The following is a 15,867-nucleotide window of genomic DNA, read 5'->3' as shown; positions in this document are numbered from 1 at the left end:
TGGAATGACAGCAGGATTGAGTGATTCAGTCATGAAGAGGGACAAGATAAACTTGACTTGTTCTCCAAGGAGCAGAAATGGTTAAGGGGAGATCTAAATATGTTCAAAATCTTGTTTGATTTTGATAAAGTGAATAAGAAGAAACTGTTCCCAGTGGGAGAAAAGACAGTGAACACACAGACATGAATTTAAGATAATTGGCAAATGCACCAGAGGTGACAGGGAGGTAGAACATTTACATTGCACGTTGCTTTCATCTGGAATTCCGGAAAGGGTGATGGAAGCAGATTCCATAATAACTTTGAAAATGGAATGAGACAAATATTTGAAATGGAAACATTTACATGGCTATGATGCAAATTGGATAGATCTTCCAAAGAACGATGCACCAAATGGTATGTTAGTCGAAGAACAGCATTCTACACTAACAGAGCTGTTTGAAAACTGTGACAAGTGGGGTAGCATAAGAATCTGTTCTTGGGATTCACTATTTACAATCTATATTAAAGACTTTAAGCAGGGACCAGTGTAAAGTATCCACGTTTGCTGGTGCAGCGGAGCCTGGCTCTGCGGGCGGCCTGCGGGGTCCTCGGAGGGGCGCAGGGGGATCTGGCCGGGGGGGGGGGGGGGTCCCCCCCCCCACGGTGGCCTGGCCTGCAATCGGGGCCCACCGATCCACAGGCGGGCCTGTCCCTTGGGGGCACTCTTTCCCTCCACACCGACTGGTGTAACAGTCCGCCATGGCCGGCGCGGAGAAGAACCCCCCTGCGCATGCGCTGGGATGACGCCAGCACATGCTGGCGCTCCCGCACATGCTCCAACTCGCGCCGGACGGCGGAGGCCCTTCGGCAGCAGTTTGCGAAACGTCGAGCCCTTTGATAAGCACCAACCCAACCGGCGCCGGCCTAGCCCCTGAAGGTGTGGAGGATTCCGCACCTTCCCGGCGGCCCGACACCGGAGTGGTGCACGCCACTCCTCAGCGCCGGTACGGCCCGCCCCGCAAGGTAGAGGAGATTCCCGCCCCGTATCCTGTTTATAGAGATAAATCAGGTGCACAGCTTCCACATCGAAACAGTCATATTTCTTAACTTTGGGGAGGGGGGAATGGAGAAAAGCCTGTACTGTAACTATGGAAACCTTACAATTTCTTCATATTGCATGTTTCTAAATTACTGAATTTTCAATTATGTAATTTCTAACTTTTAATCAAGATGAGTGTTAGTTGAAACAGTTGCATGAAGAAAAATTTGTACATAATGGGCGGGATTCTCCGACCCCCTGCCGGGTCGGAGAATCACCCGGGGCCGGCGTCAATCCTGCCCCCGCCGTGTCCTGAATTCTCCGCCATCTGAGATTCGGCGGGGGCGGGAATCGCGTCGGTCGGCGGGCCCTCCGCGGCGATTCTCCGGTCTGCAATGGGCTGAAGTCCCGTCGCTGACAAGCCTCTCATGCCGTCGTGGATTAAACCACCTACCTTACCGCCGGGATTGGCGGCGCGGGCGGGCGCCGGGGTCCTGGGGGGGGGGTGATCTGACCCGGGGGGGGGGGGGGGGGGGCACACAGTGGCCTGCCCTGCGACCGATCAGCGGGCGGGCCTGTGCTGTGGGGGCACTCTTTTTTTCCTCCGCCTTCGTCATGGTCTTCACCTCCCCTGCACATGCGCCAGTATGACGTTAGCAGCCGCTGACGCTCCGGCGCATGCGTGGACTTACGCCGGCCGGCGCAGTCCTTTCGGCCCCGGCTGGCGTGGCACCAAAGGCCATTCACGACAGCCAGCGGAGCACGAACCACTCTGCCGTGGGCCTAGCCCCTCAATGTGAGGGCTTGGCCCCTAAAGATGCGGAGACTTCTGCACCTTTGGGGCGGCCCAAAGTCGGAATGGTTCACGCCACTCTAACACGCCGGGACCTCCCGCCCTGCCAGTAGGGGAGAATCCCGGCCAATGTTTGTGAAATGTCACAGAACACAGAACAGTACAGCACAGAACAGGCCCTTCGGCCCTCGATGTTGTGCCGAGCAATGATCACCCTACTCAAACCCACGTATCCACCCTATACCCGTAACCCAACAACCCCCCCTTAACCTTACATTTTAGGACACTACGGGCAATTTAGCATGGCCAATCCACCTAATCCGCACATCTTTGGTCAGTGAGATCCCAAATTCTAATTTCATCCCAGATGCTCTATTTCCAAATTTAGTCCGATGATTTCGCTCAGCACCAAGTGGGACTAAGGAGCATTAGTATAAGGCAGTCACTGGGGTACCATTATTTCATTAGCCATTATTCCATTAGATGGAGAATCCCGCCCATTGTCTCAAATGGGTCCGACAGTCGCAAAATGAAACCGCAGCTTTCAGTCTAATTTCTTCTGATCAACCTGTTGCAAACAGTGTCAGGTAAGGGTAACAAATGAGACCTGGACTGTGCAAATACAATACATTTTTAAGGTTAATGGATAACATCACATTACAGTTTGAAATTCTGCGTGTGAATTATAGCCGAATGCTCAAGTGTTTCTCTAGCGACAGCCTTTCATTTGCTTTTTGCAAGCTAAATCTTGATTCAGCTCGGAGATTTTGTCTTCTTGGAACTTACAAGTGTTAATGATGTGTAATTAAATTTAAAACTTAGCAAGAAAAAATTATTGGCTCAGTATCAGAACCTACAAGGCTATCTGAGCAGCAAGAGTTTGTCACCGCTGCACTATCATCATGGTTTATGATGGCTAGCTCCCCAATGTACAACTAAACCTGCCATATGTTATGACCGGTCATGATACTTTCATCGTGCATAACTTTGGTAATGCAAAGTTGCTGCTTGGGAACTGGGTGAATAGTAGGATTTGGAAGACTTAACTCTTGCTGCAGTGGCTGATGACGTCTTTTTTGTGTTCCATGGACCAAAGCTGAGGAAAGATCCAATAAAGTACATGCAATCCAGAAGCAAGGATTGTTTCCGCAGGGATTGCACTAAGGAAAATAAAAACACACCTCTAACTTTGGAGACATACAAACTGAGGAAATAGGAGCAGAAGTAGGCCATTCGGCTCATCAAGCTTGTTCCGTCATTCAGGAAGATTACGGCTGACTAGATTGTGGCCTCGACTCTATAGTTTCCAGACTGCCTCCCATAATCTTTGACTTTCTTCTCTCTCTTGTAAAGAGAGGAATAAATTCACCCCAGTCTCTCGATGCACCATTCTTGTCTGCAGTACCTAGACAAGCCCTTTGAATAGCTGCTGCTGGTAGACTCTCTCTTTACAATCTCTTCCTTTTTTGAAGAAGTGAAAACTGCCTGGCTGCAACATTGTAAACGTTACAAGCATTCTCCATTTTGCTCGATAACTATCTTGATTACTGATAATTGAAAACTCTGACTCAAAGTGTTAAATGTTTATGTATTAAAATGTGCAAATTTCTAACGTTTACATAACTTTGATTTCCATTGGTTCCCAAAGTATGGTGTAAATTGCCAGATTGGTGAGCCATGGGCCAGTATGTCGTCTATGTTGACAGCTTTGTGCTGGTGGCTGCATCCCAGATGTGAGGTGAAGTAGCGCGTTGTGCAGCTTTCTCTGTAAAATAAATGGAGAAGTGGCGTCAACTGTGACTCAACTGTGGTCTTCACCGGCAGTACCAGTCTGCAGCTCCAATAGCTGCCGCAATGGTAGCTGTCCAATTCTGTAAAACCTTAGTAAGATTGGGAAGCTACAGCATTTACACCATTCAGTCTGTCCCCCAAAACCTCAAGTGCAGGGATGTGATCTTACAACAAGGTTGAAGCTCCATCTGCTGTATTGATTCTCACAGGTTTAACTTCACATGCACAATGTTGGTACTGACAATTACAGCAGACTCGGTAGCCACACTAGCCTGTGGCCAACCTTTTAACTGGCCTGTTTGAGAAGATGGTGACATGCTGCATTTCCTCATTTCCATAATCCGGCTTGCAATGCTGGAGAGCTCATCTTGCCTTGCTCGGTGCCCAGTTGAGAGTTGGATGAATCTGATTCTGCTTGAGAATGGCCTAAAGGTGAAGAGAGAATTTTTCTCCCGCAGGAGTAAAGGAGGAATTGTGGGTTTGGTGCTCCATCGCCCTCTCATCCAGCAGCTGATTGGGAACAAGCCCCACAACTCTCAGATATTCTCCCAACTGTTCATCCTTTGCCACTTCTTCCTCTTCATTCCTCTCCACTTCTTAGTGACTGGCATCAGTAACCTTTGGGAATAAGAATCAGCGGGTTTGGATTATTGCTTTGGTCAGCGTTGATGTGATTCTTTGGGAAGGGGGTTAGTGAAACTTGCCCCTGTTCTAATGCATTTAGCAATAACAAGTGAACAGGTACTCAGCAGGTGCTGGATTCACCCCACCTTTTTGATCTCCACTGTGGGTCACAGTGGTGTGGCAGTTCAATACCTGCTTCAGCCTCTCCTTGTGGGAATCAGGGAGCAGAGGGCTGAGTCCTCATCTCCTTGCTGTCTTGCATTGTGCACCATCGTGCCCTATAAAGACAAAAAGAGAGATCTTTCAGGCTTGAAGTCACTATCTGTTTAGAACAATTGAAGGTGCAACTGGTTTGTAAGGTTGTTGTTCAACAGCTTATGCTTCAGATACCCAAGAGGCAAGTGGTCTTCTGCCAATCATGCATGTTGATGTAATAGGTGCCAAATTTCTTCACCGAAAATAGTTTGTGGCTTATTAGCACTTTTAAAATCTGTAAGATTTCTGGCATTGCCAACATTTACTCTTGTTTTCTCTTTCTATCTTTTTTATAGAACATGACAGGTCCCAGCAGACAAAGGACGGAGTCACTGCCGCTTGGGGTTGCTGCATCACACAACTCAAAAAAGACCAAAAGAAAGGCTCCTTTGCCTCCCAGTAAAATGGAAGACCAGAACACCCAGGATTATACAACAGGTTATTATTTATTTTTACTGATATTATTTCTGCAGCAAAGGTGATTTGAGTAATTAATCATAAGTTTTATTGTATATTACATATCTGCAAATAAGGGAAAATGTACATTCCTAAATACTTCAGCTTTTTTGATGGAAGCACTTGTACTCTGAAAAATGTTTCCAGTTTTTCAAAAGTTAAAGTATTTTTTTGAGATGATAGTATTAATGTTACAGTGAACTATTTTCCAAAGCAAAAGATTGATATTTACAACATCAGAACTGTTCAAAGAATGAAGCATCACAATATGCAAGATAAGGGCTCATGGAGTTGTGGATAATAATAAATAGTAATCACTTATTGCCACAAGTAGGCTTCAATGAAGTTACTCTGAAAAGCCCCTAGTCGCCACATTCCGGCACATTGGTGGAGAATTGGCCAGTGAACAGGAAGCAGAGGGTAGGGATAAACAATGCATTTTCAACTTGGCAGACTGTAACTAGCTGAGTGCGGCAAGGATCACTTATGGGACTTCTGCCATTTGTTATCTCTACTAATGACTTAGGCAGAGAGAGCAAGAGTAATTTGTGGATGTTTGCTGATGTAAAGCTAGGTGGGAATGTAAACTGTGAGGAGGTCACACACAGGCTGCAGAGAGCTTTACTGTTTCAGGGCGTGATTCAGTGGCCTCATTTCACTAGCGTGAGAGCACAATGAAGCCTGTGAATAGCAGGAGAAACCAACAATGAGAACCGCGCCAGGCCCCCAACTGCTGCGATGCAACCGGCCCGCTCCTGTCGGCAAAATCAGGATCCCGCCGCAGAGTGGTGAGAAACTAATAATCACCACTTAAGCCCTATTTCCATACAATTAATGGGAGCCACCCCCATATCCAATGGCCTCCCATGATCCAGCGACCTCCAACAAGTGGTCACGTTGGCGCTGATCAGTACTCCTTTTGAAAAACGTGAAACTGGGGGAAGGGCTGCTGCGGGGAGCTGATGAGGTGACCAGCCATCTTCGCTCACAGGCACTGAGCCTGGGGGCACCGGGCATGCTGCTCCAGTGCTTGGGGGAGAGTATGGGAAGCAGCCTCGGTCGGGATGGGCCGCCATTGGGGGGGGGGGGGGGGGGAACAGAGGTTGGGGGATGGGGGGGGAACGAGGCTGGGGGATGAGGGCACTGCTGGAGATGGGGGGCGGTGGCAAACGGGTGCAGATGCTCCATGCCAAATCCTGGGTTGTGTGTTCCTGTTCTGGGGGCAACCCTAGCCCCTGCCTGTCTGTACCCCATAACTCCCACTGACTGAGAAGGCCTCTGGCCGTGCAGCTGAAGGCTATTACTAATCTGGAATTGGCAATAGTGGTTAAGTGAGCACTTCACACATCAGGAGCGGCATTCTCCCCTACCCGGCGTGACGGAGGGTGCCGGTGTAGGGGAGTAGCGCCAACCACTCAGGGGTCGGGCCTCCCCACCTTTGGGGGCCAGCCCCGCGCTGGAGCGGTTTGCACCAGAAGACTGGAGCAAAAAACAGGCGCCCCCAGCAGCGGGGCTGGCCAAAAGGCTTTCGCCGGTCGGTGCATGCGCGATGTGGGGTTCTCTTCCGCTTCCGCCATGGCAAAGGCCGTGGCGGCTGCGGAGGAAAATAGTGCACCCAGGGCACTGGCCCGGAGTCTGAGCGGGGGGCCCCGATCGCGGGCCAGGCCACCGTGGGGGCACCCCCCGGGGTTCGATCGCCCCCTGCCCCCCCCCCCCCCCCCCCCGGGGCCCGCTCGCGCCGCTGATCCCGCCGTTCCAGAGGTGGTTCAAACCTCGGCAGCAGGAGAGGCCTCCCAGCAGCGGGACTTCGCCCCATCCGGGCCGGAGAATCACCGCAGGGGCCTCTCCGATCGGAGTGGCGAGATTCCCGCCACCGCCACTTCCCGGGTGGCGGAGAATCTCTGCCTCGGCGGGGGCGGGAGTTTCGGCGGCCCCAGGCGATTCTCCGACCCTGCTGGGGGTCGGAGAATTTCGCCCCTCAAGTGGATCCTCGTGGGTGGGCGTGTCATGTAGCATGTGGGGCTTATTGCCTAGCATTCCAATCACACCTTGATGTCTGGGCATTGTGCTTGAACAATGCGGGAGGCAGCACCACAGACGCAGCGGCCAACATCCAAACAGGGAATGGGCCCCAGCCCCGGGCACATGTCCACAGCCGGGGTTAGGTGACATTCTGTTCGGGTATCGAAGGTGCAGGATGTGTGGTCCAGTGAGCAGGCCCCTCCCACACCATGGCTGGGTGTGCGTGAGCAGAGCGTGTCGGGTGGGGTGCAGGACTCTGTCTGCGGGGGGTGGGGTAAGGGATTGATGGTCAGCCTGCATCGCGGCACAAAGGGCCAGAAGCGTCAAACCTGTTGTGATGAGGGTATTTTAATGTTCCTGGTACAAGTGTACACCACTGCCCCACTCTCTCGATTGATGTTGCTCCACTATCCACCCCCACCTCCCCCACCACCACCACCCATCTCCCCCGCGCCCTGTCAGTGATTCTCGACATGCTTGGCCTTCCTTGCTCCACCAGTATGTCTAAGTGTATCCCCAAGGTACTGCTTACCACGTCCCGTGGCCTTCGATGCCCCTGGCTGACGTCCTCTGGGGGCTCTGGGGCTGGAGGGGCCGGCACACCTGCGGCACATGTACAGCCGTGCTGCCCTGTTCTAGGTGCTGACTCCAAAACACGGCTTTGTCAGAGGGGTGGAACTCGGGGGAGCTGGTGGCTTCCGTCACCGGTCCACAGGATGGGTCCGGATTACCACCCTCCGCCGCCTCCTCCCGGTCAGTGTCCTGGGGTTCACCTCTGGATGGCGGGGCAGCTGGATTGAGCTCCAGCTACTCTAGTGTCAACTGGCCCAGTCAGCCCTGGTGGCTCCCCAATGTCTGCACCATGGTGTCCACGCCCTCGGAGATGCTCCTCAGTGGCTGGGAATGCTCTGCAACGCCTCGGCAATGGCCACCTGTGGCTGGGATAAGCTCTGCAGCTCCTCGGCTATTCCCACCTGAGAGTGGGACATGTTCCGTAGAACCTCATCAAGGGCCGCCTGGTACTGGGTCATGTCCTCCATCATGTCGGACAGCCTACCGAGGCCCTCAGCCATGGCCGTCACCGACTGCGCCACGCCTTGGACACCTCCACTAATGCTGCCAATGTCGTGCACCAGGCTCTCCACAGCAGTCGCCACCATAGCAGTGTTGGCCTAGGTGCCACACATTGCCGGTGACATCTCCTGCGCCGGTAGTCTCTGGAACTCCTCCAATCGGCTATGGTCCGACTGAAGAGTCGCTGACACCTCCCTCTGAATGTCCCGGCTGAACCTTAACGTCTGCATCAGCTCCAGGATAACTTGGTCCAGAGACTCAGCATTAGGCTGGGATCCAGCAGACTTCCCAACAGTTGTCTCACTTGGGCGTTACTGCCTCCACCTGATGTGTATCAGCAACTGATTGTACCCCAGACGCCTGTCCACTAACATTGCCCACCGAGGTGTGTATCTCTGCGCGGTGGAGGCTAAGGATGACAGCTGTGACGCATTGATTTTGGCATCCTCTGAGCTCTCCAGCTGAGGTGTTCTCCTGGGGGGGGGGGGGGGGGGGGGGGGGTCGGTGCCATCGGCTGGATGTCCTGCAGGAGAATGGACCTGTGGTCAGTGGGAGGGATGGGTCAGTTTGTGTGGCAATAACAGCTCGCGTTTGACAAGTCCTCTGGGTGGGCCCCAGTGGATCCTCCTTCTGCGGCGTGCGCCGACCTTTGCTCTGTCCTCGGCCACCCACGTCATCTCCAGGGCCCGTTCTTCAAAGGTCGTGAGGGATTCTTATGTCCAGCACCCTGCCGCCAGTATGGGCTCCCTCCTGACTATTGTGGGACAATTTCTGTGGAGACACAGAAAGGGCACCATTAGCCGTACGTGTCGGTCACCAAGGGTGGTTGGGGGGGAATGAAGGGAGGATTGGTGGGTAAGAGAGGGTTGGGGAGGCTGTTTAAGTGGAGATGGGAAGGTTTTGTGGTGGAGGTGGGGGTGACAATTGACAAAAGCAGCCCGGTGTAGGTCGTTGACCTTCTTGCGGCACTGGAGGCCTGTCCTGCTGGATGAATTCTGTTGGAGGTCGGTGTGGGTCATTGAAATAGTTACCCAGAAGCCAGAAGTGATTTTATTTCTCATTCTTCCCGTCTGAGAGCTGACAGCCACTGTCACATCATCCCAGCCGGCACTGGCTGCCCTGTGGCTCACCCCCGGAACCCTCGGGTGAACAGAACATTCCTCCTGGCGTGGCCGCATCTAGGAGCCTCCCCCAGGTCCGTATTTCCAAACCTTGGGGCTGGTCGTCTCAGTGCCAAGGCCGTGAGCTGGGTGGGGCTGGTTGTGCAGGAGCTGTTTAAGTGCTGCTCGACCTTATTCACCTTTGTTATAAGAATAGAAAACAGACTATTTGTTAAAAGGAGTGAGACTTTTAAATGTTGATGTTCAAAAAAACTTGATTGTACTTGTCCAAATGACATAAAGTTAGCATGCAGGCAAGCAATTGGGAAGGCAAGTGGCATGTTGGCCTTAATTACAAGGGGATTGGAGTATAAGGATAAACAAGTCATGCTACTTTAGTGAGACCACACCTAGAGAACTGTGCATAGTTTGTGTTGAGGAGGAAATACAGTAGAGGTTCACTCGATTGGCTCAGTAAATTGAGCCTATGCACGCTCTGGAATTTAGGAGGATGAGGAGTGATCTCAATGTAAAATAAAATCCTGAAGGGGCTTGACTGTGTACTTTGAAGTTATTTCCCTGGCTGGGGAATCGAAAACAAGAGGGATAGAGTCTCACGATAAAGGATTGAAAATATTTAGGACCAAGTTGAGAAGTTTTTTCATTCAGAAGGTTGTGAATTTTTGAAATTCTTTACTCCAGAGAGTTGTGGAGTATATCCAAGCTCTGATAGATAGATTTTTGATCCCTCGCAGAATCAAGATTCTGGTCCCGAGGTAGGGACACTACCCACTGGCCAAAAGACCGCCACGTAGATACCGAATTACTTTATATGTATTCTGGAGAACATGTTCCAAGATAGAACTCGTTGCTCAGTCAAAACAACTACCTGGATTTTGTTGTTTATTGGACTCCACAATGGCCTACCAATTTTGGACATAGAACATAGAACATTACAGCGCAGTACGGGCCCTTCGGCCCTCGATGTTGCACCGGTTCATGAAACCATCTGAAGCCTATCTGACCTACACTATTCCATTTTCATCCATATGTCTATCCAGTGACCACTTAAATGCCTTTAAAGTTGACGAGTCTACTACTGTTGCAGGCAGGGCGTTCCACACCCCTACTACTCTCTGAGTAAAGAAACTGCCTCTGACATCTGTCCTATATCTACCACCCCTCAATTTAAAGCTATGTCCTCTCGTGTTGGTCATCACCATCCGAGGAAAGAGACTCTCACTGTCCACCCTATCTAACCCTCTGACTATCTTATATCTCTCTATTAAGTCACCTCTCAGCCTTCTCCTCTCTAACGAAAACAACCTCAAGTCCCTGAGCCTTTCCTCGTAAGACCTTCCTTCCACACCAGGCAACATCCTAGTAAATCTCCTCTGAACCTTTTCCAAAGCTTCCACATCCTCCCTATCATGTGGTGACCAGAACTGCACGCAGTACTCCAGGAGTGGCCGCACCAGAGTTATGTACAGCTGCAGCATGACCTTGTGGCTCCGAAACTCAATCCCCCTGCTTATAAAGGCTAGCACACCATATGCCTGCTTAACAGCCCTATTAACCTGGGTGGCAACTTTCAGGGATTTATGTACCTGGATGCCGAGATCATGTTACAGGCTACATGTTAACTTCTATATACACATCCAAAGGAAGGAAGTAGTCATTTATATGACACAACGTCCTCAACACCGGTGACATTTGAGTTTGATTGCCACTTTACTTCTATTTTCTGACCTTGAAATCCAGCCATCCTATCTTGCCCAAGCATCTGGTTCTGGTCAGGTGAGATGTGTGTAGCGCAGCAGTTCCAGCCGCTTTGGTGTTTGGGAGGGGGGGGGGGGGGTCGGTTGGGTAGGGTAGTTAGTCAGGGGGAAGCTGGGGGTGTGTAGTCCTGCAAGGGAGTAGTTGCGAGGAGTGGGGGAGGAATTCTGTTGGTGGCCGGTGTGGGTCTTCGTAATAGTTATTCAGAAGCTAGAAGTGGCTTTATTTCTCATCCTTCCAACAGCAGCCAAAGCCTTCTCGGTAGTGCTGCTGGCCTCTGATTGACTGGCAGCGCTCGCTTGGCAAGACTTCCACCCAAGGTCTTAATTCCATGGGAAGGTCCCATGTGACCTCACCACTGCCTAATTGGCATGTGGCTCAACAGGCCTTTCCAAAAGAGGCACCGTGGGTCTCTCTGTAACTGCCAGGCGAGACCCCTGATGCCGCAACAAGATTCTGTCCAGAGCCCTAAATGAAGGGAATTACTGTGCAGTAAAAGTGCCCTGGTTTGCAGGGGTTATGATCCTGTAAAATCTCGCAGACGCCCAAGTTGTGAGGAGGGAACATGCTTTTGAATGGGACTCGGGTTCCAGCCATGTGAGGGCAGCATTGGTTTGGACAGTTACTGTACAGAAAATTGTGGTGCAGTATCTTCATACAACAGATGGGGGAGCCTCTGAGCAATATGGCAATGAAGATTTAAAATCAAACAGAGCCATTCTTGCATCTCTGGACCCAGTGATTCTGACATTTCTGGGTTAATCCCTTTAATTGGGCTGCACTTCCCATTCTAATCCCTGCTCCACCATGGCTGCCGACTTTCCCCGCCCCCCAAGAAGGAAGAGAGAGGGTGAAGAAACTGCAGATAAGTGAACATTGCTCACGCGATGGGTGATGTACCTATGTACAAAGCACGCGTAAGTCAAAAAGTAAACCAGGAAGTTAGGGATGGGAGCATGGTGCTGGACTGTTTTTAAAGTCCAAAGATTCAAAAGCCCCACTTTATACTTGAGACTGTATGCGCAGAGAAATTCTGTGGCATCATCAATGTGTGGCCGAACACCCAAGATCACATTTTAGTGTGATTGACAGGCTCCCCACCCCCATCAGCCTTTTTCATTTAGGGCAGCGCGGTAGCATTGTGGATAGCACAATCGCTTCACAGCTCCAGGGTCCCAGGTTCGATTCCGGCTTGGGTCACTGTCTGTGCGGAGTCTGCACATCCTCCCCGTGTGTGCGTGGGTTTCCTCCGGGTGCTCCGGTTTCCTCCCACAGTCCAAAGATGTGCAGGTTAGGTGGATTGGCCATGATAAATTGCCCTTAGTGTCCAAAATTGCCCTTAGTGTTGGGTGGGGTTACTGGGTTATGGGGATAGGGTGGAGGTGTTAACCTTGGGTACGGTGCTCTTTCCAGGAGCCGGTGCAGACTCGATGGGCCGAATGGCCTCCTTCTGCACTGTAAATTCTATGTAAAAAAAAAATTACGCCAAGTAATGAACAGCCTGCGCATTTTCATAGCACACTCTCCGGCAACCCTTCAGAGCGAGATTGGATTTCCTTCTGCCTGATTCACATGTTAAACTGCTGCAAAAGGTTCAAGTCAGATAATAAATTGCAAGGCTGTTGCCAGGTTTTCAGTTGACTCAGGTAAAAGGTTAAACCTAAGGCTGTAGCTGTCACCTTGAGTTGACATTGAAAGATTCCACGTCGGTATTCGACGGTGAGCAGGGGAATTCTCCAAATATGTGGGCCAATATGTAACCCATGAAATACATATTATTTGGTCAATCATTCCATTGCTGTTTGTGCGACCAAGCAGTAAACAGATTACTGCTGCATTTATCTGTAAAAATAGTCACTGTGGTTAAAAAGTAATTATCTGGCTATAAAGTACTTTGCGATATTCTGAAGATGGGAAAGGCACCGTATAAAGTTATTCCCAATTATTTTAGCCTCAGAATAGTGCCAGCTGCTGGTGTTGGCTGAATGTAGGGTCTTGGCATAAATGTATGTTCAAGCACAATATAATCTAATAATAATATTAGTGTCACAAGTAGGCTTACATTAAGAACATAGAACATAGAAAAATAAAGCACAGAACAGGCCCTTCGGCCCACGATATTGTGCCGAACTTTTGTCCTAGATTAAGAACAAATTAATCTACACCCATCATTCTACCGTAATCCATGTACCTATCCAATAGCCACTTGAAGGTCCCTAATGTTTCCGACTCAACTACTTCCACAGGCAGTGCATTCCATGCCCCCACTACTCTCTGGGTAAAGAACCTACCTCTGACATCCCCCCTATATCTTCCACCATTCACCTTAAATTTATGTCCCCTTGTAATGGTTTGTTTCACCCAGGGTAAAAGTCTTTGACTGTCTACTCTATCTATTCCCCTGATCATCTTATAAACCTCTATCAAGTCGCCCCCTCATCCTTCTCCGTTCTAATGAGAAAAGGCCTAGCACCCTCAACCTTTCCTCGTAAGACCTACTCTCGATTCCAGGCAACATCCTGGTAAATCTCCTTTGCACCTTTTCCAAAGCTTCCACATCCTTCCTAAAATGAGGTGACCAGAACTGCACACAGTACTCCAAATGTGGCCTTACCAAGGTTTTGTACAGCTGCATCAACACCTCACGGTTCTTAACTTCAATCCCTCTGCTAATGAACGCTAGCACACCATAGGCCTTCTTCACAGCTCTATCCACTTAAGTGGCAACTTTCAAAGATCTATGAACATAGACACCAAGATCTCTCTGCTCCTCCACGTTGCCAAGAACCCTACCATTAATCCTGTGTTCCGCATTCATATTTGTCCAAAATGGACAACCTCACACTTTTCAGGGTTAAACTCCATCTGCCACTTCTCAGCCCAACTCTGCATCCTATCTACGTCTCTTTGCAGCCGACAAATTTCATAGAATTTACAGTGCAGAAGGGGGCCATTCGGCCCATCGAGTCTACACTGGCTCTTGGAAAGAGCACCTTACCCAAGCCCACACCTCCACCCTATCCCCATAACCCAGTAACCCCACCCAACACTAAGGGCAATTTTGGACACTAAGGGCAATTTAGCATAACCAATCCACCTGACCTGCACATCTTTGGACTGTGGGAGGAAACCGGAGCACCCAGAGGAAACCCACGCACACACGGGGAGAACGTGCAAACTCCGCACAGACAGTGACCCAAGCCGGGAATCGAACCTGGGACCCTGGAGCTGTGCTAACCACTATGCTACCGTGCTGCCCTCCTCACTATCCACAACTCCGCAAATCTTTGTATCGTCTGCAAATGTACTGACCCACCCTTCAACTCCCTCATTCAAGTCATTAATGAAAATCACAAACAGCAGAGAACCCAGAACTGATCCCTGCGGTACGCCACTGGTAACTGCGCCCCAGGCTGAATATTTGCCATCCACCACCACTCTCTGACTTCTATCGGTTAGCCAGTTCGTTATCCAACTGGCCAACTTTCTCACTATCCCATGCCTCCTTACTTTCTGCATAAGCCTACCATGGGGAACCTTATCAAATGCTAACACTGCTAAATGATTAACACTGCAATGAAGTGACTGTGAAAATTCCCCTGGTCATCACACTCTGGCACCTGTTTGGATCCACCGAGGGAGAATTAAGAATATCCACTTGTTGGGTACACTGAGGGAGAATTCAGAATGTCCAATTCGCCTAACAAGCGTCTTGAAAAATGAAATGAAATGAAAATAGCTTATTGTCACAAGTAGGCTTCAAATGAAGTTACTGTGAAAAGCCTCTAGTTGCCACATTCTGGCGCCTGTTCGGGGAGGCTGGTACGGGAATTGAACTGTGCTGCTGGCCTGCCTTGGTCTGCTTTAAAAGCCAACTATTTAACCCTGTGCTAAACCAGCCCCTTCTTGCAGGACTTGTGGGAGAAAACCGGAACACCCAGAGGATTACTTGTGACAATAAAGATTATTATCATTACAATAGAGGATCTAACCATCGCCACTTGACATTCAATGGCATTGCCATCGCTGAACCCTCCACAATCAACATCCTGGGGATTATCATTGATCAGAAACTGAACTGGACTAGCTGCATTAATAGTGACTACCAAAGGCTAGGAATCCTATGTTGAGTAACTCACCTGCTGACCCTCCAAAGACTGTCTACCATCACAAGGCACAAGTTAGCAGTGTAATGTAATACACTCCACTTGCCTGGATGAGTGCAGCTCCAACAACACCTGGAGCTTGACACCATCCAGGACAAAGCAGTCTGCTTGATTGCTCCTCCTTCCAAACATTCAAACACTCCATCACCGACGAACAGTGGCAGCCATGTGTACCATCTACAAGATGAACTGCAGTAACTCATCGATCTCGGATACCTTACCAATGAGTTGTGCACAGTCTCTGTACTGTGGCCCTCTTTGATTTTTGACTTTGGTTTCTCTGCCTTTCACTATTTCCCTCCTGCCTTTTGTTTCTGTCCTCACTTTAATTCCCTCAGCCTTCCTGCATCAGTTCCCATCCCATATGATGGAGCTGGATAAAACACTGGTTAGGTCACAGCCACATTATAGGAAGGATGTGACTGCATTAGAAAGGATGCAGAGGAAGTTCACCAGGATGCTGCCTGGGCTGAAGCATTTCGGCTAAGAAGAGAGACTGGATAGGCTGCCATTGTTTTCCTTCGAGTAGAGAAGGCTGAAGGGGACCTCATTGAGGTGTATAAAATTATGAGGGCTACAGATAGGGCAGATGGGAAGAAACCTTTCCCATTAGTAGAGGTATCAATAACCAGGGGGGCATAGATCAGAGCAGGAGATTTAGAGGGATTTGAGGAAAACCCTTTACACCCAGAGGGTGGTGAGAATCTGGAACGTATTGCTTCAAAGGGTGGTAGAGGCGGAAACCCTCACAATATTTAAGAAGTATTTCAATGAGCACTTGAAATGTCAT

General features: G+C 49.9%; 1 protein-coding gene across 5 annotated transcripts in view; it reads left to right on the top strand.

Annotated features, from left to right (window-relative positions):
• The window catches only part of cobll1b (cordon-bleu WH2 repeat protein-like 1b), a 251,139-nt gene that overhangs the window by 193,584 nt on the left and 41,688 nt on the right, over nt 1-15,867 (top strand). For all 5 annotated transcript variants that reach the window (XM_038789697.1, XM_038789694.1, XM_038789695.1 and 2 more), the window contains one exon: nt 4,780-4,921. In XM_038789697.1, the coding sequence (XP_038645625.1) occupies nt 4,780-4,921 (142 nt within the window). The remainder of the gene's footprint in view (nt 1-4,779; nt 4,922-15,867) is intronic.

Source organism: Scyliorhinus canicula, chromosome 2, assembly GCF_902713615.1.
Source record: "Scyliorhinus canicula chromosome 2, sScyCan1.1, whole genome shotgun sequence".
In the NCBI taxonomy this organism is placed as follows: Eukaryota; Metazoa; Chordata; class Chondrichthyes; order Carcharhiniformes; family Scyliorhinidae; genus Scyliorhinus; species Scyliorhinus canicula.
The sequence above is the reverse complement of the archived record's forward strand: the minus strand, read 5'-3'. Positions and strand labels throughout refer to the sequence as shown.